General features: G+C 35.3%; 1 protein-coding gene across 2 annotated transcripts in view; it reads left to right on the forward strand.

Annotated features, from left to right (window-relative positions):
* ARAP2 (ArfGAP with RhoGAP domain, ankyrin repeat and PH domain 2) overlaps positions 1-24214 on the forward strand; it is a 190273-nt gene that overhangs the window by 21213 nt on the left and 144846 nt on the right. For both annotated transcript variants that reach the window (XM_045997333.1, XM_045997334.1), the window contains exons 3-7: positions 2905-2942; positions 4046-4122; positions 4857-4948; positions 7093-7446; positions 23203-23272. In XM_045997333.1, the coding sequence (XP_045853289.1) occupies positions 2905-2942; positions 4046-4122; positions 4857-4948; positions 7093-7446; positions 23203-23272 (631 nt within the window). The remainder of the gene's footprint in view (positions 1-2904; positions 2943-4045; positions 4123-4856; positions 4949-7092; positions 7447-23202; positions 23273-24214) is intronic.

Below are 24214 nucleotides of genomic sequence, written 5' to 3' on the forward strand. Positions count from 1 at the left end.
ATTTTCAAAACAACTTTTTTTTCTGTATTGAAGTTAATCTTTCATCAACAGTAGATCAAATGAAGTTGGCTGACTTGGTAATTGTTTGCAGGTGGATATTTAGTATTTAGTATAAGGATCAATTAAAATCGCTAACATTCTTCTTTATATTTCATATGGCTAATAGTAAAACCAGCAAAATATACTTTAAAATACCCCTAGTAGATAAAATTATTCTAATTCCTTTTTAAATGTGTTTTCTGTATATGTCAAATATGTTAGCTGTTCATTAATTTTACTAAATATTACATGTATATATAATTTTCTTTTTTGATTTTTGTATTTAAGGCACATTTGTATACTCAAAGGTTGCAAAGATTTTCTTGTGTGTATTTCCAGGCATTTTAGAGCTTTAGCAGTGACTTGTTGTTCTAAACACTATTTCAAGTTAATTTTAGTATATAGTATGAAGTGTGATGGTTGCTATTTACATCTTTTTTTCCATTTTCCCATTTTTCCATTGAGATGACCATTTGTTGCTGCAACACTTGTTGAAAAGACTGTCCTTTCTCTGTTGATTGCCTTGATATCTTGTTCAAAAACTGGTAGACCATAGATGTGTGGGAGATATGTGGTATTTTTATTCTGTTCCATTAATTTATGTGCTTATCCTTTTACCAATAACACATTGGTTTGATTGCTATAGGTTTAGATTAAATATTGAAACTAAATAAATCTCCCAGTTCTTTTAAATATTTATTTGGACCATTCCAGGTTATTTATATGTGCATGTAAATTTTAGAATCACCCTGTCAATTTCTATATAAAAGGTCACTGAAATTTTGTTTGAGCTTGTGTTGACTGTATATATCAATATTTGGAGAATTAATATCTTAATAATATTGAGTCTTCCAATCCATTAACATGGTATACCTATTCATTTTGGTCTTCAGTTTTTCAATGTTATATGGTTTTCAGTGTGTGGATCAAAGTAGATCATGTTTTGACCTATTTACCCCTTAGTATTTCGTGTTATGGATGTTACTATAAAAATTGTATTTCAAGCTATTTTTCCAGTTGCTCGATGCTAGTATTTAGACATACTGTTGAATTTGTTAACATTTTCCCCTTCCTGTGGGACCTTGCTAGATTTCCTTGTTAATTTGAGAATCTTTTTGGTAGGTTCTTTAAGATTTTCTACTTAATAGATACCTTCTGCTTATAACAGATTTTCCTTTCCAAAGTGCGTGCCTTTTTTTTCTTTCACTTACATTGCACTGGTGGGGACCTCTGAAATAATGTGAATGTAAGTGGTGAGAGCAGACCTCCTTGTCTTTCTCTCAATCTTAAGAAAAACCATTCATCCTTTAACATGAATTATGGGGTAGGTTTTCCATAAATGCCATTTACTAGGTTGAGGAGTTTTCTTCTATTCCGAGTTTACTGAGAGTCTTTATCATAAATAGTTGTTGAATCATGTCATTGGTTTCCTGGATCTATTGTTGTGACAATGTGATTTTTCTCTTTGATTTTCTTAATTTGGTGAATTACATTGATTTTTCCCATGTTAAGCCAGCTTTGCTCTCCTGGGCTAAATCTCATCTGTTTATAATATATTATTTGTATAGGTTGGTTGATTTGATTTGCTAATATTTTGTTAATGAGTTTTGCATCTGAATTCATGACGCATATTTCTCTAACAGTTATCTGTAGTTTTGTCTTTGACTGGCTTTGTATCTGTAGTACTGACCTTATGGAACAAATTGGGAAATAGTCTCTCCTTCTCTATTTTTTTAAAAAGTTCGTGTAGAATTGCTATTATTTCTTCTGAAATGTTTGGTGGAATTCACCAGTGGAATGTTTGAGCCTAGAGTTTTTTGTGGGTAGGTGACTAGTCACTAGATTCAGCTTCTCTAATAGATACAGGGATATTAAGGTTTTTGTATTCTTTATTATATTTGATAAATTATGTCTCAGAGAATTTTTCCATTTCATCTAAGTTGTTGAATTTATTGGCATAAAGTTTTTTTTCCTAATAATCTATAAGTATTCCTTTAATGTTTGTAGCATTCATAGTGATGTCCTCTTTTGTTCCTGATACTGGTAGTTTCTGTCTTGCTTTTATTTTCCTTCCTTGAGGTTTATCAGTTTTATTGCTCTTTTTGAAAAACCAGCTTTAGTTACAATGATTTTAAAATTTTGTTTAAATTTTATTTCATTGATTTCTATTCTTTTTTTTTTTCTTTTTCTTTTTATATCCTTGCTTGTAGTTTCTTGGGCAGATATACGTTTAAGAGACATTAAGGACACTCTCTTGATCCTTGCATTTATACGGAAAAATAGAACTCTTGCATATAGTAGTGGGTATTTATTGTAGTTATTTCCAGAGTGTTTTCTTTCTCTGTCATTATTATTATGTTGGATTCTAATTAAGTTACCTGAAATCTTTTTTTCCCAGGGCAGCAAATTTTTTGAGAAAAGTCTTACGTATTTTCATACTATATTCATATACTCAAAAAGTCAACAAATTTTTGACTCAATGTTGTAAAGCTAATAACCAAAAAAACCTACATAAATACTGAAATCTAGCTAGAAAATTAGTTTCTTACAAGGGTATGGCTAGCAGTTTTGAAATTCCTATGTGCATCCTAGCACTGGGCAACCATATTCATTTACTTTTGGGAATTATAAATGTGGGAGGTAAATGCTTATAAAATCCAGTGAAGTCTCATTAAGGTTACTTAGAAAAAGCTTTATGGAATTTAGCCATTCTGTTTAATTAAAATCAAATTTGTTTTTCAGTAGTAGTATTTTTTTCTATCCAGAAGAATGTATGTCTCTATAATTAATCCTTTACTCAGGATAGTAATTTACCTATTTTTGCTTATCTGTTTTAATTTATCTATTTTCCCCCTTTGCTTTAAGCTACTTCCGTGAGAGAAGAAATGTTGCTACCTCAGCTGGTAAGTCTGTGACACAGGAAAGTGAATCTCCACATTTAAAGTCTTTGTAAATTATCACTAATTTTACAGTCCCAACTGTGTCAAAATTGTGATTTAAAAAAAAAAAAAAGCAGCTCACTTGTGAAGTAGGGAATGATGGGAATAATTGTCTGCTAAGGTACATAATACATCGGATGCTTTAAAGGTGAGTGAATAAAAGACAGTAATTGGTACTCAGATTCCTGAAAACCTGTACATACTAATGTAACAAGATTTTTTTTGCACCAGGCTTCATTTATCATTAGCCACAGTCGAAGGCATTTAACTAAATTAAGTGGTTTCTTTCCATAGATTTATGGAAAGTAATTTTTCCATAGTAACTGGAAAGGGCTGACATTACTTTGGTAAATTGATTATTGACAGGGCTTTTCTTTCTTTTTGAAAATTCTGCTTGTAGAAGTTCAGGAACATTCTTCATAATAATAAGATAGCAAACACTTGGTTACTGACCCTTTAAAAAAAATTGCCATAACAAAATGCAAGTGTTGAGAATTCTTTCTTGTAGATCTGTGTAATTCAAGGACAGTGGAAATTCTCTTGAAATAACTTATTTACAGATGGGTTAGTGGCTGTGATGTTAGATCATATTAAGTGGATTCTGGTACTTTGAGTGATATAATAACTAACTATTATATTAGTGAACTTTTAATAAGTAAGTTGTTGAAAATTATACATCTAATACTTATTTTCTGCCATTAGTACTATTCTCTTATTTAGGAATTAACATTATAAATGGTATTTTGACTATTTGCATCATATGTGGGAAATGTGCTTAGTTATATTAATGTGGATCTTAGAGGTTAGCAAGGACATATATGACACATCACACTTTAGGAAACAATAATGTGTCTTCGTGGTGAAGTGAGAGGCACACACAGTGAATTCTATATCAAGAAGACCATAGGAGGAATTGATTGGAGGGTGAAAATCATAAGCCTAATTTTGGACTCTGAGAATAAAGCTTAAGTTGTGATATTGCTATAAAATAACTAAACATTTGCTTTAAAAAAGATATTTTACATTATTCACATCTTTTCATTCTCATCCTTTCATTCCCCCAAAAGATTCAAATGAGGAAAATTCATCTTCCATTTTTCCTTATGGAGAGACCTTTCTCATCCAGAGACTAGAAAATTTCAAGGTCAGTCCCATACATTTACATTTTTTTCCATATTCAAGTCTTTGCTTTTCTGTCTATATTTGCCTCTTCATTTATTCCTTTAAGGTGTTTGAACAATGAGTTATATTGAAGAAAGACAGTAAAATTCTGTCAGAAAATTCTGTTCAGTAAAATCCTGGTAAATGTATATCTTTAAATATATTTTGCAAAAACATGTTCAGTTTCAGGAATACAGGAGGGTGGGTTTTCAGAATTTTCCAACTTTCAGGTTTTTCCAAAAGATAAGTCACTTTAAAGACAAACCCCCAGAGAAAGCAAAAGCAAACAAACAAAAATCCCCTCAATTTTGCTTTGCCTTATACCCAAATGTCTACTTCTAACTATTTATACATATTAATTATTCAGTTTATTACTTAACCTTTCCTCTTGTGCTCTTGTTGTATTTTATTTCTTGGTCCCAATAAAAGAAGCTGGAAGACAAAAAGTGGCAAAGTAAAAGTGAATAAATTTTGTTCTTGGGTGGCATCTTCTGTTTTTCTTGGTTGAAGTGATGAATTAAAATATAATATTGAAAAAGACATCAAAAGACTTCTTTTAATTAGTCTCCCTAATTAAGTTTACTGAAAATTGATCTAAGCAATTAGACATTTGTGTAAAAAAACTAAACTCAGATATTGTGGATATTTGTAGACTATTGCTATTCTATTAAAAGTGTATATAAAAAATCCTAAAAATATATATATTTATTTTAATAGAAGAGGTCTATAAAGAATGAATTTTGGACCCATGAAGAAACACTCAAAGGGGAAACAACTACTGAAAGAAACTCTTTTCTCATCAAATCAAGGTATGAGGTATTGATTGATAATGATTAACCCTTTTGAATAAAATTTTATGAGTGTTGACTTCCTGCTCATACTATATTTCTAAGAAAATGGTTTACATTTGTATGTCCAAATCTTTCTAGACGTTTTGGTAATGGCACTTATTTTAATAATTGAATTTAGAATCTCTAAACCGGGTATATAGTGACATTCGGCAGCAGTTTATATTTGTTTTCCTAATTGAAACCACGCTTTCTGTCCCAAAGTGGCAGATACGTTGTGCTCTCCAACTGCACATTAAAGATGACAAATTATGTTACTATGAAGGAGAAAGGGGCGGTGCAAAAAATATAAAAATGCGGTGCAGCATTTTTATAAATGTAATATATCCTTCTTATTGTATGTATAGCATTGACAAGTAGCTTGACAATAATCCAGTTATTTGGATCATGCCTGAAATTAAACTGTTAGTGAGGCACCAACTTAAATTTTAGTGTTCTCAGCTTTACTAAGACTTCATGTACTACCTCATTACCTAATGTTCATTTTATTTTTGATTTTTATTCTTCCCTTTCCAAGGCTGACATTGTTGTGGGTTTTTTGTTTTTTGGTTTTTTTTTTTTGTTTGTTTGTTTTAAAGAGGAGAAGGGGTGGTGGAGAGGGGGGAGAGAATTTTAAGCAGGCTCCACCCCCAGTGCAGAGCCTGATGTGGGGTGTTCAGTGTCATGACCTTGAGATCATGACCTGAGCTGAAATCAGGAGTTGGATGCTTAACCAGCTGAGCCACCCAGGCGTCCCAGTTGTAGGTTTTCTTAAGTCAAAACTAAATAATTAAAGACCTTCAGTTAGCATTTGATATGAATGTATTATAATGCAAAATGTACAAAGGGCCAGATGAAATCATTCTTTTAAGGAAGTAGTAGTTTTTAGAACACTATATCCAGAATGATGTAATTTGAGCCCTATGCGTATCTATTCCATCGATTAGCAAAAATGTCTTGGTATTGAGTTTACTTTTTTTTTTAAGATTTTATTTATTTATTTGACAGAGATCACAAATAGGTAGAGAGGCAGGCAGAGAGAGAGAGAGGAGGAAGCAGGCTCCCTGCTGAGCAGAGAGCCCAATGTGGGGCTCGATCCCAGGACCCTGGGATCATGACCCGAGCCAAAGGCAGAGGCTTTAACCTACTGGGCCACCCAGGTGCCCCTGTAATGAGTTTTATTACACATAAATGATTGAGTGAATCTATTTTGTTATTCCTTAAGTCTTTAGCAATATGTTTAGCTATTAGGAATGTCTTCTGGTGAATATTATAGGTTATACAGCTTTTACCTTCTGATTGTCTCCTGACTCTCTTATTTTCTGGCCAACAGTTTGGTGCAGTTTTTCCTCATTAGTGTTGCAAAATAATACAGAAGCTTTCACCAGTTGAATGTACTCACTATTTTCTGACATTATGATGGGACATAGGATTCTTGGAATTCAATAGCAGAGAGCCAGCAAAGGGCAGCCAGTTTGGAAGTAAGATGTGCAGATAGATGTGGTGGTGGTTCATGACGTTGCCTGGGGACTAGACGTTGGGCCGGCTCCATAACGGTGTTGGTGAAGATACGATATTGTGATGCAGGGAGTATGATCAATCTCCACCCTTACTACCAGTCTGCACCCAGCCCCCTAGAATAAACAGATCAGATTAGTAACGCATAAGAAAAATGGTACTACTTATAGCAGTGTTCAAATATGTCAGTGTAATAAGAGATTTCTATTTAATTTTTCCAGAAGAATTTAAGAAAATTATCAGGTGGATTAATTGAACGCCTACTTTTCTGACCTTAAATTTCTGTGATTTCAGGGTGCCTGTGTGGCTTATTCAGTTAAGCATTAGTCTCTTGGTTTTGGCTCAGGTGGTGATCTCAGGGTCCTGGGATTAAGCCCCACCTGGAGCCGCGCGCTCAGTGGAGAGTCTGCTTCTCCCTTTTTTCCTTCCCCTCCCCCTGCTCACATGTGTGTGTGCGTGTACTTGGGCACGTGTGTGCTCTCACTTTCTCTCTTAAAATAAGTCTTAAAAAAAATTCTGTGATTTGTTGTTTATAAATTTGCAAAGTAACCAGTGGGTTAAATGACATAGGGCACTTCAAAATATTAAGACCATTTGTTTCCCTTTAGCATATATGATAACAGGAAGGAGAATATAAGTGAAGACAAAGTGGAAGATATTTGGATACCTCGAGAGGACAAAAATAATCTTCCTGTAGACTCTGCTTCAGAATCAGAATATTCAACAGTAGAAGAATGCTTTCAGAGTTTAAGAAGAAAAAACTCAAAGGCATCTAAATCTAGGACTCAGAAAGCATTGACTATGGACCCCGTCAATAGGCACAGTTATCCATTAAGCTCAACAAGTGGAAATGCTGAGTCCTCGATCGTTTCCTCAAATGCAATATCTCCCTATGCCTGCTTTTATGGATCCTCTGCAAGGAAGGTTAAGTCGGGATGGCTAGACAAACTGTCTCCTCAAGGGTATGTCGTTATTAATTTTAACCCCCTAAGTAGCATAAGTTCAAGTTTGTCCATTTCTAAACTTGCTGTGTTGCTGCTACTCCTCAACCCTACCCTTCCCCCATGCACACAGACACAGTTTTTAGGGACTTTCAGTGTACTTTTGCAAATGCTGTTCTTCAGACCTGAGGAGGAACATGTGCGATATATTATACGGAATGCTGGGATAAGGTTCCGAATAGCAAATTGAAACTGAAGTTTGCCGTTTCACATCTAGATCCTTAATGTTAGTTTCTAACTTTACACTGACATGCACTGTGTCCCAATTTGTAGCAAAGAAAAACAACACAGATTGAGTTGGTATTACTAGGCCCACGCTGTTTGGCTTTTGCTCATATTATAACAGTGTTCTGTTTGGGAATACAAGTCTTAATTGTAGTTAGGGAAAGTACATCATTGTTAGACTTCAGGCCTCACTGTTTTGATATATTGTTTTGATTTTTGTATGTTGCACAAAAGGTTAGAGTCCTTGAATATTATACTTTTAAAACAGATTTATCATTTCAGATGTTTACAAAGAAACTTCTGTCCCTTAAGGTTTTACAGCACTGAAAATACTTGGGGGGGGGTTATGTTTAATTAGAATTGTTTTCTGGCATCCCGATTTTTGAATGTCCTTTTGAAATATTTACTTGAAATATTCCTCATGAATTATTAAGTTATTTTGGGATTAAATATCTTTTTGTTTCAGTAGTTAATGTAGTGAGACCCTGCAACGTGCTGGTTTACTTTATTCCCCCCAAAATGTGCATCATTTCTAGAAAGACTTTGTTGGACCCAAAATAAATTTTATTAGCAGGAAATCACCAGCAGAAATATTAGTTGACTAGTGGGGAACAGATTTTACATTTCTGAAGAAAGTGGAAAAAAATAACCCAACTTTTTAAGTATATTTTTTGGTTATGAATTATATGGTAAAAACTTTATACCGTTGCTTTCTTTTAGCAAATTAAGTGTTGAATAAACTGAAACAGAATACTTCTTAGTACAAGTTATCTTATCTCCTTTCTGGTTACATTGGTGACAATGTAGTCAACTAGGCCTACTTTTCATCAGTCATCAGTATTACTGGTAACTACATAGTCTAATAGCAAAGGCATGAGTAAGCACTCCAAGGTACACACAGGTGACATGAAACAGCGAGTTTGAATATTCTCAAATCTTTCATTTCTGTACAGTTTAAGTGTTTAGGGAAATCCTAGTGCTCTCTCCGCTTATACTGGAAGATTTAGCAGACTCTGGGTATAGAGCCCCCAGCAGCTGTGGTTTCCTGCATGATCTCTGATGGTACCTCGCTCTCTGCAGGGTTGATCTGTTTATGCTCCAGGCACATTGAAAAAGCTTCAACATCATTGGCTACCTCTGGGACATTTAGAACATTTTTCCTCTCTATTTATCAGAATTCAGACTTGCCATCCTTCCTATTCTGAATCTGCCTAAGGTTAGATGCTGTAAGTTGTCTAGATTTATGTTTTTCCATTTTAGGGGAAATAATTGAGTTTTCTGTCTTAACAGTTTTTCTCCTGGATACCAGGATGAGCAAAGATCACAAAATTAAAGGAACTTGTTATATCACCAAAAGGTTAAACTCTTCTACATGATTTTATTGCTATGACTTGAAAAGAAGTATGTGTTACTGGCCAAGAAGCATGTATTATTTATTATAAGTAGAATTGGAATTTCTCCTTTTCCTAATTGGACTCTGTAGGCTATTGTTAAGGGTGTTTAAGATGCTCATTAATTAGGGGCGCCTGGGTGGCTCAGTGGGTTAAAGTCTCTGCCTTCGGCTCAGGTCATGATCCCAGCGTCCTGGGATCGAGCCCCACATCGGGCTCTCTGCTCCGCGGGGAGCCTGCTTCCTCCTCTCTCTCTCTCTGCCTGCCTCTCTGCCTAGTTGTGATCTCTGTCTGTCAAATAAATAAATAAAATCTTTAAAAAAAAAAAAAAGATGCTCATTAATTAGACAAAGTGATGCTTGCCCCCTCCTTAAGCAGAGGTTACTGGGCTTTATTGAACTCATGGTCATATGTCTGTTTGGTGTGGGGGGCACTCTGTAGATGGCATTCTGACTCCAGAGAGAAGGTATTAGCAAACTTTTTCTGTAAAGGATCAGATAAAATACATTTTAATCTGGGTACAGCCTCTGTAGGATATCTGTGGGAAATCAACAACTGAGCAGTTGTGGCTTGAAAGTAGCCATAGAGAATATATAAACCAATGAATGAGGCTGTGTTTCAATAAGACTTTATTTATAAACACATGATGGGCCAGATTTGGCCTGTGGGGCATAGAGGCATAAAACAGATTAGAGAATTAACTAGAACCTTATACCAGCTTCTTTTTTTCCCCCCTGGGCCCCAAGTAGAAAATTATAACTGGATAGATCACAAAATAGGGAAACTGCTTTCTATTATTCTAATAAAGATAGAAGTTCTGAGAAGTAGGAGCCCTTTCTGGGGACCTGTGCCCTTGTCATTCTTTGTCCTGCAATGCTCTTCCCCACAGAGCAACGTGGCTTCTACCCTTCCTCTCTCAAGTTCTCGCTGTCATGTCTCCTTTGCATTGAGGTCTTGAACACTAAAGTTAAAATTATCATTACCTCTCTCTTTCTATGACCCTATAACTCCCTTAATTATTTTTCTCTGTGGGGATCACATGCTAGATGCTAGATGATCCCCACTCCATGGGGATAGTAGTCTCTGTTGGTTTTTATTTATTGTGATATCCTCAGCCGCTAGAATGTAGACTGGCATGTGGCAGATGCTCTTAGTATTTGTTGTTGAATGAAATGAGCGAAAAAAACAAGCACTAGATATGTTTTTTCTTTAAATTTTTTAAAAAATAGTTTTTTTTGCATAGGGATTTTATAATAAGAACTGAACTGCAAATAGTATGTCGGTTGAAGCCCTGGAGGTGCGTTGACAGCACTGGTATACAGTAACAGTGTGGTGGGCTCTCAGCGTCCCTCTTAAAGACACATGTTTTTTCAAAACACAGTTGGAAAACAAAGAGCCATACTCAGTTATCCTTCTCCAAATAGTGTTTAAAACTGTCCTCAATCGGGAGGGACATTAAACAAAATAATCAAATTTATAATCTGGATTTATTTCACATGACTGTTTATTTGCTTTTGCAATGCAAATGCCACTCCTGAATCAGTGCACAGTATGTGAAAAATGTCTAATATTTAGTAAGAGAATAATTGTAACATCATGCAATTAAAGAAACACTAAGATATTTATAGTTGGGCTCAAAGTTATGAACATTCACTTAGCTATTCGTATGATCTAATTATAACATAGCCTGATACCATCAAATTCAAAAATTGTATGGAAGAAACCCAATAAAATGTAGACCTTGGGTCTGTTACTAGTGTTTCAAACAGGTCAAGCAGATGAAAAACTTAATAAATGGTACCTGTTTAATGGAAAAACAGAACAAAACAAAACAAAAAAACAAAACAGAACTCACTGGGTTTTGAGGATAAAAAAGCAAGTCTTTTTCCATCCCTTTTCCTGACTGTAACTGATAAGTTGAAAGTCCTTACCCAATGTGAGTGGATGCAAATATGAAAGACTGGATAGAATTTATTCCAGCATTTCCGAGTATATAACTCAGAGGAAGTATTGTGCAGGTTGCTGTGACAAGAGGAGCGTGGTGAACATGCCGTATCCCTTCTAGGAGGTGCACATGGTGAAATACCCAAACATATCTGCAACAAAGGAACCTTTTTGACATTTTTAACTTTCTGTTTTCTAAAGTTATGTGTGTGTTTAGTATAATGCACCACGAATTTTGTAAACATTGCAATGTATCTCAAGGAATTCGTATTTTACTTGAGAATATGCTTTGTGACCTTATTTCTTTTTTTTTTTTTTAAAGATTTATTTATTTGACAGATAGAGATTACAAGTAGGCAGAGAGGCAGGCAGAGAGAGGAGGAAGCAGGCTCCCAGCTAAGCAAAGAGCCCGATGCGGGGCTCGATTCCAGCACCCCGGGATCATGACCTGAGCTGAAGGCAGAGGCTTTAACCCGCTGAGCCACCCAGGCGCCCCCTTATTTCTTATTCAGTGGAATTCCTCTTTAACAAATTATTAACTTTCTCCCCATGGAGAGGCATTGTGTGGTAATCTGAGCCTAGAGCAGCAGAAGCTGAGCATGTGAGGCTAACTCAGCAATTTGGATATAGAATGTGCTTAAGAATTCGTGGAGTAATACAAAGATATGCAAGATATGTGTGTTCCTTGTCTTTTTTGTGTCTTCCATTTAGGGCAGAAAAAAGGAAGCAAAAAAAAAAAAACCAAACCCCAAAATACCGAGTCTAATAATTGGTGCAGAAAAGTCCTCAAGAGTATAGAATTGTGAAGTTACAAAGGGGCTGAGAAAACATTTCTTCAAAGATCTTCTAGAAAGGGGAATTAGCAATTCAGTTGACCTTTGGAAATGGATAAGATTTTAACTAGCATTTTTAGAAGAAATAATTTTCTCGCTACAGGGAGTGAAAGGGCACTGTCATAGGTGATATCTAGAGGTACTGAAGTCTGTGAGATGGATAGCAGGTGTGGGTTGGGTTATTTTCTTGGAGATGCAAGATTGAGTTCTAGAACCAGGAGGGAGAAACTGCCAGTGGATTGTATGTTCAGGCTGAACAGAGAACTAAGGAAAATGAAGAAGTCAGTGGTCAAATACCAAGAAAAGATCAAATCCCAGATGGAAGTTAGGAGGCCGATCACCCAGAAGCCAGTAGTCCATGAGCTGGTGGGAGATCAGAGCTTAGACTGTTGGTGCCTTGTCAGTGACTGATTTTCTGGCTCATGCCCAGCATCTCCAAGGCTGCTTTCCTGAAGCAGTTCCTCACCCTGGTACACAAGTGTGTGAGCTCCTCCAGTCCTGGGAATGCTGACCTCTGGTTGGCCTTTATGTGAAAAGCAAATGTAGTGGAAAGTTGACAAGTCTCTCTATCTGACCAGGATGTTATGTACCAATCACCATGTTGAACTTCAAGGTGAAGCTTAAATCTTTGATAAAAAGTATCTTGCTGTGCCAAGCAAATAAAAAGCTTCAATATTTTATTTGTAGTTTGAGGAAACAGTTTCAGAGTTTTAGTGTTTATCAAATAGCACGACTAATTTCTTTCAGTCTGTTTAGTGGCCGAGAAATGAATGTGAAGGTGTTGGAATCAAACTGAGATTAGAGTCGTAAGCCATCTGTTGGTCATTGGCTGTGTATCCTAGAACCTTCATTTACATAAAAGTATAGGGTTAAGATTTCTTCTGTGGGATCCTTTGGAAAATTAGGTAACATAGGGCCTGACACTTAATTGGGGCTTAGTAAACTGCAGTTACCTTTCTTTTCAGAAGAGCATCGCTTTACTTCAGGTGACCTTTGGTAATGTGAAGTTCTAGTCAGTTCTTACCTTGGAAAATAAAAAGTAAAGGAAGCATGTGTTCACATTAAACTTTTTTAAATTAAGGTTTTGGTGATCGAAAAAGCCTATGGTTTAAAGTGTCAGAAAGTTGTACATGGTTTGTTAAAACAAAGCACAACACATAACAGCTTTCCTTCCCTCCCACTTCATCACAAAAGACAGATGGTTTCAATTCTTTTAGTAGTTTCTTTGGTTTTTACTTTGTATATCTTAATAATATTTAAAAAAATTTTTTTTACAATTTTTTTTTTCTTAGGTAGGCTCCATGCCCAGTGTGGGGCTTGAAATCATAACCCTGAGATTGAGTCACATGCTCTACAGACTGGGCCAACCAGGCACCCCATCTTCATAATATTTTTATACTATTTTTTCCCCTCACTTTCCAGTTTTAGGGATTATCTATTGAAGTACTACCATGGAATATAATGTTTATCCATTTTTATCACTGCCCCCACCCCTCTTTCTGGCATAAACATGGCTCCTATGTATCATCCTTTTCATATAGTTGTATAAAATAGTAGCTAGATTCTATCTGTATTTAATTTTAGAGCCTCATGACTGGAAATGCTGCTCGTATGTGAGCTCTGTGACATAGGATTAATTTTTCTTTCATCTGTGCTCTTCAGTTTTCCATGAGATTTATAATTTTTGATTTTTTAAAATTTGTTTTTTTTTATGTACTTCTCATTCATGGCTCCCAAAATTCTTGCTAAACCAAGGGCTATAAAACTGTGAAGTAACCAAAATACTTAACAATTTCATCATCAGACAGCCTCCTAAGGAAACTTTAGTTTGGGCTGGTGGCTCTCCAGATCTGCTGCACCGTGAACCAGTGAGCTTTCTGTGGTCCCTTTCATTATTGGCGTGGGGAATCTCTGTGCTGAGTGTTTTTGTCTTTCCTCAATCTTGTGTCATTGCCTGCCTGCCAGCACACCCACCCATGCTTCCTGGAGCTTCCTCAGAAATGGTGAATCGGAGGGACAGTTTTTTTGAGGCTTTGTATATTTGAAAGTGTTACTTTCTTCCTAAGCATGCTTATTGATAATTTATCATGGTTCCAAAATCTTGATGAGAAAGAATACACCCTTCAGATCATCAATCCCTGGTCTTCTAGATCTCTGGTATTATAGAACTGGCATTGAAATATCCGATTCTCAAGCCTTTATATGTGGCCTGGTTGTTTTAGTTCTGGGAGATTGTCTTGCTTTATTTCTTTGTTAACTATTCTATTTTTTCTTTCTAAACTTCTTGGTAGTTTGGTGTTGGACCTCCCACACGGAAAGGTTGATTGAAAATGTAGCTTTTTCCATTTCTGGGAAGTTTCTTCAATTGTACTTTCTAACCCACTTTTGTTTTTTGTTATCCTACAATTAATATAGCAAGCACCTTCTTTTGACTGTTCTTTTTATAGCTTATTGTTATTGTCCCATGAACACAATATTTTCTGTTACGTTTCTGAAGATCTTAATATATTTTTGAAGCTTTCTTTTCCTATAGAATCTGTTTCTTTCAGTTTTATTTCTTGTGGGGCAGTGCAAAAGAAATAAAACTTTTTTGGGGGGGTCATTCCCCATCTTTTACCTTAGAGGTGTTTTCCTCAAGTATTTTATTAATCTTGGGCTTTTTATTTTTAAAGTGAAATCTTAGAAAGCTGATTGGAATAGGTTCTGATGAGTCCCGTTATTTATTTCTTATAAGATGTTCTTGCTGGACTTTCCTTAGTATGTTTCCTTGTTGAGTCCTCATGCTACTATCTTTTAAGTGAATCTCTTTCTTTGAGGGTGATGGGACTGGTAAAACAGCTTTTGGGGAGCTTAGTAGGGAAAGTGAACTTTGAGTATAAATATGTATGACACATACTTTTGATTTTTCTGTTTTGAATACTGCCCCTTTACCTTCAGTTATATCTGAGCGTCCCAGCCCAGAGACTCTCCCCTGTTTGATTTTCTGCCGTGAATGAAACTCCCCTCTGCTATTGAGCAAGAAGCAAGGCATGTTTCCAGCAGCCTGAAGAGAGGGAGGATTCTGGGTTGGAGCAGTGAGGGGCACAGGTTTATCTCTTAAACTGCCTTTCCACAAATTTTCTTATTTTTGGCACCCCCTCTCCTTAGTCATTTCCAGAGTTACTTGATCGTGTCCATCTCCTGAGACTTTGTGAGATTTTGTGGGTAAATTGGTTTTCCTCTCATTTTGATCTGTTGCAGGCTTAGCAGTCAGCTCTGGAAACTTCTTAAGTCGGGCTCCTGTCCTTCCTTCTGCTTTCTTGGTTTCTAAATATTGTTCTTATTGTCTATTTCTCTGGTTATTGTAGGTTTGTAGGTACTTATTTATTTTTGTTTTCTTAATCCTTTGACACTTTGGGAGTAGAGGTAAATGCAAGCTTTTAACTGATCATCCTAACTGGGAGCGGTTTCCTATGTGTGTATGTGTGCGTGTGATTACAGAATATGACTGCATAAAATAAAGAGGTGGGAATCATCTAACATAGCTTTTCCTATACCTTGTCATATAAGCTGTTGGTGGATATTATAAAAATTGAGAATGACATTTTAAAAAGAGTATTTTATTATTGACTTCCGGAAGTATTTTTTAACTTGGAATTTTACATTAAAATAACATTTGTTTTTTCTCATTGAAGGAGTTAGGTATAGCAGAGGTAGAAGCTGGGATCTCAGAGAATTTTGGTTTGGTTTTGTTTTTTTGGCCCCAATTCATTTTGGTTCACCAATTCTTGGAAATTGTCATTTTAATATGCTTAAAACTAAGAAAATGCATTTTAGAATAGAGAGGTGCGGGCATTTTACACTTGGTGCTAGCCAAAAGGCTGAGAAGTGATAGTACTGGCATGTTATACAAATACTATAATAATTTCTTGCATGTACCTATAAGACACTTCATAACTAATACTGCATCATTTAAAAGCCTCATACTTAAAAGAGTAGGTAAAATAATTATTTAGCTAAATAAAAAATGAGTAATTAGATAAAAATCTATATTTTTGGAAATTGTGGTAGTTCTAAAACAGTGAGGCTAGAGTAGCCAAAAAGATACAACATGCAATAATTCTGCAGGATTATGTAAACAAGGCAGAGGAATCTGGAACACCATGTTGATACCCTTTTCATTAGATACTGTTTAGAATAACTGAGAAGTATGTTTGTGATGATTTAAGTTATCATATTAATAAAAGCCGTAAATGTGACTTAGTGCCTTTGAGGTTCATTTCAGTTGCATCATATTTAATGATGGTTTGGTAGCCTCTGCCACCCTATTTTTTTTTTTTTTTGAACTAAAAATATTAAATCTTTTTAAAACAAACAAAAAATCACCTAAAACCCTGTTGACATTTAAGAATGAAATTAAAACAGGAATACCTTTGTGTGCATACTACATAAATAAATAATTGTTTAATTCTAATTTTTTGTATATACATTGTTGTTAAAAAAAGAATTTTTAAGATACACAGTTTGAGACCACAAAAGCTGACATCCAGTGGTAAGGCTGTATTTATGATAGCAGTTGAAACTTTACATCAGCTGCCCTACCAAAGCTCAGGGGAAGAGTTTATAGAAGTTCATTCCATAATGTGGCACGAGCTTTATGAATTATTCTAAAAAAGCTTCTTAAAGAAATGTTTCCCTTCAGAACCCTAAAACCAAAATATGATATCGGGGGCGCCTGAGTGGCTGAGTGGGTTAAGCCTCTGCCTTCAGCTCAGGTCATGATCTCAGGATCCTGAGATTGAACCCTGCATGGGGCTTTCTGCTCAGCAGGGAGCCTGCTTCTCCCTCAGCCTTCCTCTCTGCCTATTTATGATCTCTCTGTTTCTCTGTGTCAAATAAATAAATAAAATCTTTAAAACAAACAAAACACAAAAAACAAAAAAACAAAATAGGATAAGATCTAGGCTAATATGTCTCATGTCTCCTCCACCTTTTTTCTGAAGGAATTCTGATGCACTTTGCTAAATTGAACTCACCTATAAAATGAGTAGAGGTCAAATGTTATCACTGCCTAAAGGGATGTCCAGGATGCCTTGCTACAGAATGTTCTAGTCTGTTTTGCATCGTGATTAAGAGCACAGACTTTGGGGCTGGATTACCTAGATCTGACTCCCAGATATGCTTATTCACTCATCATGTGACAAATTATGTAACCTGCCAGTGTCTCTGTGCCTTCATCTATAAAATGGGAGTAATAATATTACCTCATATGGCTGCTTGGAGGATTAAATGAATTAATATTTGTGTATGCCTCGCAACAGTGCCTAGAATAAAGCATGACATACTGTTAGCTGTTTTTATTATGAGGTGTATTATGCCAAATTCTTCGTTGAGGCTTTAACGTCTCTTTTCTTTGTAATAATTCATTATTATTTCAGATCTAATTTCAGTGCTATGATAGTAGAAACACAACGAGGATGGCACTGTGTTTCATACCATGTCTTTATTTTATTAGCAGTGACTAAGCAAATTAAGCTATTAAATGAAATTTAAGGGAAAAGCATAACTTACCTCAGAGTGAATGTGTAAAGTACTTTTGGAACCGCTAATTGTGGGTAGTAGATTAATTTTATATAATTCCAGTGGAATTAGTTGCCTGATATCTAATAGCCTTTTATGAATATGTGAAATATATGACCCTTGCACAGAAAAGATAGTTCTTAAAAGTTTAGTACTTATCAATATCTATTTTAAAATCATACATTGACATTTAGAAACACCTTCTCAGGTACTCCCTCTTATTATTTCATTTAAATTTTAATTGATTTGTAGTCTTTACCAACATTTAATCTGAGTTTCCATTTGCTGGAAAGGAGAATAATGTGAGCAGGGCTATAAACGTAAGTTCTTATCTTTAATTACCAGTTGTTAGAATTCAGTATTGAACTTACATGCAGAAAAACAGTTAATTGAATATTGACATATTTAATGAGCAAAATAGATTAAACAATATTTATATAAATTGAGGTTTGGAAACATGTTGTATTGATTAATTGTATTTTTAACTAGGAACGTGTAAAATGCATGTATTTTTTAAAAAGTGTATTTTAAAACTGCTTAAACATAAAGCGTATTTTTTAAATTCTGTGGGTATTACTGATGAATTTTCCAGGCTTTTGGTAGGCTCTAATTCTTCTGTAATAACAAGGTATTTTACAAAGCTTTTGTCATATTAAAAAAATCTTTGGTATTTGAAAAACAAAAAATGAAGGGTAAAATGTTTTAGTGGTGTTTCTTTCTATATAAATAATGCAAATTTGAGTAAGCATTTTTCAGTGAAAAATATGTTCCTTTGTTCATTAAATATTTATTAAGCACATTTTATTGCTAGGAACTGTGGCAGACGCTGGTTTTATATTGATAAACAAAACAGAGCCGGTTTCTCCACTCAGGTATCTCAATATCTAGCATGGGAGATGGGTGAAGCAAAACATACATAAATACAAAATCTGTTAGGCATCATTAAGCAAAGAAATGGAGCAAGAGACCAAGAGGATCTGTAGGATCTGTATGATGGTAAGGATGGTACTTGGGAATGCTTTCGAGCTGCGGTTTCAAGGATAAGGAGCCGGCCCTGTCCAGAGCAGACAGGGAACATTCCAAGCAGAGAAAATTACATCTGAGAAAGCCCGGGGGCAAGAAGGAGTCTAGAGATAGGAAGCAGTACGGCTGGAGGACAGTGTCCACAGAGTGAGTCCCCACGGATGTGAGGGCTGGCTGGCTGGATGAATGACAGCAGAAGGAAGGGGTTAATCATAGGATTGCACAGTAGCTCTCTCCAACTGCAAAATGCTGTTTCCTCAGCTGCTGCACTGTGTGCCCTCTCCTTCCATTTCACTCCTGGCTGGGATTTGTCCACCATAGATTATTAGAGATATTTAATAATCCTTAAGAATATTGAGCTAAAATGGCTGAACACATCTAATAATTATCTGGTAGTTGTGAAAATTAAGTGGTTGGGAGAATATCTCTGAAACTGAGTGTCGCAGAGACTAAGGTGGGGCTTTGTTTGGAGAGCCTCAGACCCCAAACCCTCAATTAAGTGGTTGGGAGAATATCTCTGAAACTGAGTGTCACAGAGACTAAGGTGGGGCTTTGTTTGGAGAGCCTCAGACCCCTAACCCTCCATTGTACAACTTTTTTCTCACTCCGTGTTTTGGCAGGTTTTGAAACTTCAAATTTAATTTTGAATTTTCAGAAGTTTTCCTGTCTTCTACCAACCTTTTTTTTTTTCCTTTAAGATATTGATTATCTGAGTGCTAGTCATTGAGGTTTATTTATCATCTGGCTAAAGGGACTGCATGCATGTCATTCATTCAACAAATTGTTTTTTTAGTGTCGTGCACATTTCTGTGTTAGTTGCAGATTGTGTAGTGAAGGATGAAATACTCTCGGAGTTTGTCTTTATAAAGCAAATACACACACACACAGATTGTGTTAGGTATTAGGAGGAAAAGGTGTGTTTTGACAGAAAATAACTTTGTCATTGCTTTGGATTGGCTCCTAGGGCAAGGAATGTTTGTGTAGGTAGTGTAGGTAGAAATCTGAAAGAGAACGACTTGTTAGCAAAGGGAATAGAGGGGTAATGGTAATCATCTCCCTACAGATGTTGTTTTTATTCTGAAATGGAAGATTATATCAACTGTTGAGCTGTAGCTTACCACCATTCGCAAAGTAAGGTGGGTAGGGCCCAAATAAAATCTTGATTTACAGAGTTATTGCTGACATTGTGTGGGAAGATGTGTATTTACCTGCCCTCAGGTATGACAGAGATCAACAGGAAATGAATGTGGAGTGATTAATTTGTTCAATGTATAATTACTGTGTGTGTTTTTTTTTTTTAAGATTTTATTTATTTATTTTTTTGACAGACAGAGATCACAAGTAGGCAGAGAGACAGGCAGAGAGAGGAGGAAGCAGGTTCTCTGCTGAGCAGAGAGCCCGATGGGGGGCTCAATCCCAGGACCCTGGGATCATGACCTGAGCGGGAGGCAGAGGCTTTAACCCACCCAGGCGCCCCATTACTGTGTGTTTAATACTTCTTTACCTTTTAATGTTTTTAACGCAAGGAATTGAAAGAATCCTTGAGTTTTGAAAGCTAGATGTCTAACTATTGCATGTTCCAGTATTAAGAAAAGGCAGACCACGAGAAGTTAAAAAGAAGCAGAAAGATGATAGAAAACTGAGGAGTTAGGCTTATGATTTCAAGGTCTTTATTGTTACTTCATAATTAATTCAAATGCATATATGTGGAAATGTCTGTCCTTATTAGAGTCTGTCCTGATGAACTTGGAAACTTTTATCTGTTTGATCAGGTTTGCTCTAATTTTATGTGAAGCCGAATAGATCAGTATGGGAGGCTTGCTGCATTTCACTTGAGGGATATGTTTGGTGCTCAGAAAACAGCTGGGAAGACAAGGTCTCCACACTTCCAGATGTTCTTTCTTCCATCTTTAAATCTTAGGAAAGTTGCAGAATGTTAAACTAATCCCTTATCCTAAACATGTTAGCAAACTGCAAATGGAAAAGGTAGACATGGTTTTTATTTACATATTTGCTTAGAAATAAAATTATTTAAGCAGAAATTTAGTTTTCACATATCATTTATGTTAGAAGCTAAATATATATTCTGCCAAGTACAGAAAGTCACATAGAGAATAGGATTGACTGGGAAGGGTTCTGAGACAAAGGAAGAATCAGCCCAAGTGGGAACGAGTTCTTTACTTTTCCCTTATATAGTCAGAAAAAGTTTCTTTTAAACCTAAATAGGAAACGTGATTACATTATTTTGCTTTGTTTCTCATTATTTTTCCATGATCATCTTAAATTGCATTTGATTTTCATCTGATTCTTTTTGAAAAATGTTAATATTTCAATGCATTTTGGGTGATTGTAAAGGATTCTCTATATGCGGCTTTTTTCAGCTCATTTGATCAAAATTAAGTAATTTATCTTTTTAAATCCAATTAACAAAGCTTTGTTATTTTGGCAAATATTATTCATGCTCCAAAGCAAAAGTTAAGGTAAAATAAAGTAAATGCTGTAAGCTTAGTGAAAGATGAAAGCTTATATTATTTTTTTAATGTTTTTTTAAAAAAATCATTTATTTTTACATAAACTCTAATCTCAGTCTGGGACTTGAACTCATGGCCCTGAGATCAAAAGTTGCATGTTCTGGGGCACCTGGGTGGCTCAGCGGGTTAAAGCCTCTGCCTTCAGCTCAGGTCATGATCCCAGGGTCCTGGGATCGAGCCCCGCATCGGGCTCTCTGCTTAGCGGGGAGCCTGCTTCCTCCTCTCTCTCTCTCTGCCTGCCTCTCTGCCTACTTGTAATCTCTATCTGTCAAATAAATAAATCTTTAAAAAAAAAAAAAAAGTTGCATGTTCTACCAATTGAGCTAATTAGCTACTCCTGTATTGTCTTTAGTAAGGGATTATTTTTGCTGGGGGAAATGGGTGCAGTGCTAGTTTTTCTATAAACGTGGATATTAATACTTTTAATAATATCATTGTTTTATTTATTTATTTGAATATAGTTGACATACTTTGTTACATTAGTTCTAGAATATAGCTACCATGTGTCACCAAACAACACATTAAAGTATCATTGGCTATACTCCCTGGGCTGTGTCTTTGTTTCCATAACCTGTTCATTCCGTAACTGGAAATTTGTATCTCTCATTCCCCTTTACCCGTTTTATCCATCCCCCAACCCTTTCCCCCTTGACAACCATTAGTCCTGTTTATTTATAGGTTTGATTTGGTTTTTTGTTTTATTCATTTGTTTTGTTTTTTAGATTCCACATGTGTTAATTCATAAGATATTTGTCTTTCTCATCCTGACTCATTTCACTTAGCATTTATTTTTTTGGGTCCATCCATGTTGTCACAAATGGCAAGATCACACCCTTTTTTTATGGCTGCGTGATACTCTGTTGTATGTGTATGTGTATATGTACACACAAACCCCACATTTTTATCCATTCATCTAATGGATGAACTTTTGGGTTGCTTCCATAACTTGACTATCATAAATAAAGCTGCAGTAAACACTAGGTGCATTTATCTTTTCAAAATCCTGTTTCTGTGTGTGGTTTTTTTTTTTTTTAATTATTTGTTTGTTTGTTTTAGTAAATAGTAGTGGAATTGTTAGATCATAGGGTATTTCTATTTTCAGTTTTTTGAGGAGCCTCCATACTGTTTTGCCCAGAGTCTGTATCAATTTACATTCCACCAATGAGGAAGTGGTGTGTGAGGGTTCCTCTTTCTCCATATCCTTCTTAACACTTTATTTCTTATCCTTTTTATTCTAGCCATTCTGACAGGTATAACATATATCTTTACAGTTTTGACTCCCATTTCCCTGGTGATTAGTGATGTTGAACATCTTTTCTTGTGTTTGTTGGCCATCTGTTTGTGTTGTTTGGAAAAATGTCTATTAAACCTAAATAGATTTAGGTCCTCTATCTGTTTTTTAATTAAATTGCTTGTTTTTTTTTTCTTTTTTGGTGTTGAGTTGTGTAAGTTGTTTATATATTTTAAATAATAAGCCCTTATCAGACACATCAGTTGCAGATATCTTCTCCCATTCATTAGGTTGCCTTTATGTTTTGTTGATGGTTTCTCTCACTGTGCAAAAGTTTTTTATTTTGATGTAGTCTTAATACTTTATTTTTTGCTATTGTTTCCCTTGCCCTAGGAGATATATCTAGAAAACTGCTTCTATGGCTGATGTTAGAGGAATTACCGCCTGTATTCTCTTTTAGGATTTTTATAGTTTCAGATCTTATATTTACATATTTAATCCATTTTGAGTTTCTTTCTGTGGACGGTGTTAGAAAGTGGTCCAGTTTCATTCTTTTGCATGTAGCTGTCCAGTTTTTTCCAACAGCATTTGTTGAAGAGACTGTCTTTTTCCCATTGGATATTCTTGCTTTCTTTGTGGTAAATGAATTGACCACATTAATGTGGGTTTATTTCTGGGTTCTATTCCATTGATCTATGTGTCTATTTTTGTGCCAGCACCAACAGTATCATTGTTTGAAATACCTATGTTAAGTGATTAGAAAGTATCATTTTTTTTCCCTACATGTCATTGCCAAAACGTACATTGGTCATAGCCTATTTTTTTTTTTATAGCCTATTTTTTTTTAAACTGTTTAACAACAAATAGGAATGTACTCAACCCAGTTACATTACAAATGTATTTGAAGTTGAAGTTCATGATACTTTTTTTTTCAAGTTCATGATTCTTGAATGTAAAATAACAGTTTCATATTTTTTCAGGAAACGCATGTTTCAGAAGAGATGGGTGAAATTTGATGGCCTTAGCATCTCTTATTATAATAACGAGAAGGTAAGTACACTTGATAGTTCTCAAAGATTTTCTACATATCCAAGGTATACTTCAGTAAATTAAGCAAACAATGATTTTTTTAAGAACAGGAGTTGGATTACCAGCATGAAAATAGTTTGCACACAGCTTAGTTTGCAAACACTCTGTTCATAGTTCAACTTCTCTTCATACGTAAAATTTGGATTTAAAAAAATTATACATCCAGTAATTATTTATGGAGTGTCTTCTCTAAACTACAGGAATTGTGAATAATGTAAGGATGAATAAGGAATTATTTTTCTCCTAGAGAACACTAACGAATATTTATAAAAGGATACTACAGTTAGGCGCGCAAGGTGAGGTTACTTTGTACTGTGGAAGGGTATGGAAGAACCAAAGAAGGCTTCTTGCATGATATTTCATTTGCCACGGTTCTCGAAAAAAGAAGAATGTTTGCACATAGACTAGAGAAAATAGGACATGGTAATGTAGAGAACCATGAGATGTCCAGATGGGAAGGCAGTTTTCTGACTGGAAAATAGAATATATGAAGGAAACTTGAGGAGAAGAAGCTGAGAAGTTCTTTGGAGTTAGAGCTCATGGAACATCTTGATGAGATAGTGGTCACAATTTTGTCTTCAGGCAAGTGAGTCTTAACAAAATGAACTATTTTGATCATGTCTTCATTAGATATGAGACTTTCTTTATTCTTAGGAGATGTAGGCTGGAATATTTGAAGTGTCCTATCTGCAAACGTTTTTCAGATGTTACTTATCTATATATTTATATTTATAAGTATATTTTCACACACATAGGTAAAATAAAAACTGAAGATGTTAACACTTGTCAGATCTGGGTGGAAGATAGATGGATGTCCCTTGTCATAATCTTTCAGCTTCTCTGTTGTTGACAATTTCCTTAATGAAAAGTTGGAACTAATAAATATATCATAGTTTTAGTTCA

The sequence above is a fragment of the Meles meles genome, chromosome 2 (genome assembly GCF_922984935.1).
Source record: "Meles meles chromosome 2, mMelMel3.1 paternal haplotype, whole genome shotgun sequence".
Taxonomy (NCBI): Eukaryota; Metazoa; Chordata; class Mammalia; order Carnivora; family Mustelidae; genus Meles; species Meles meles.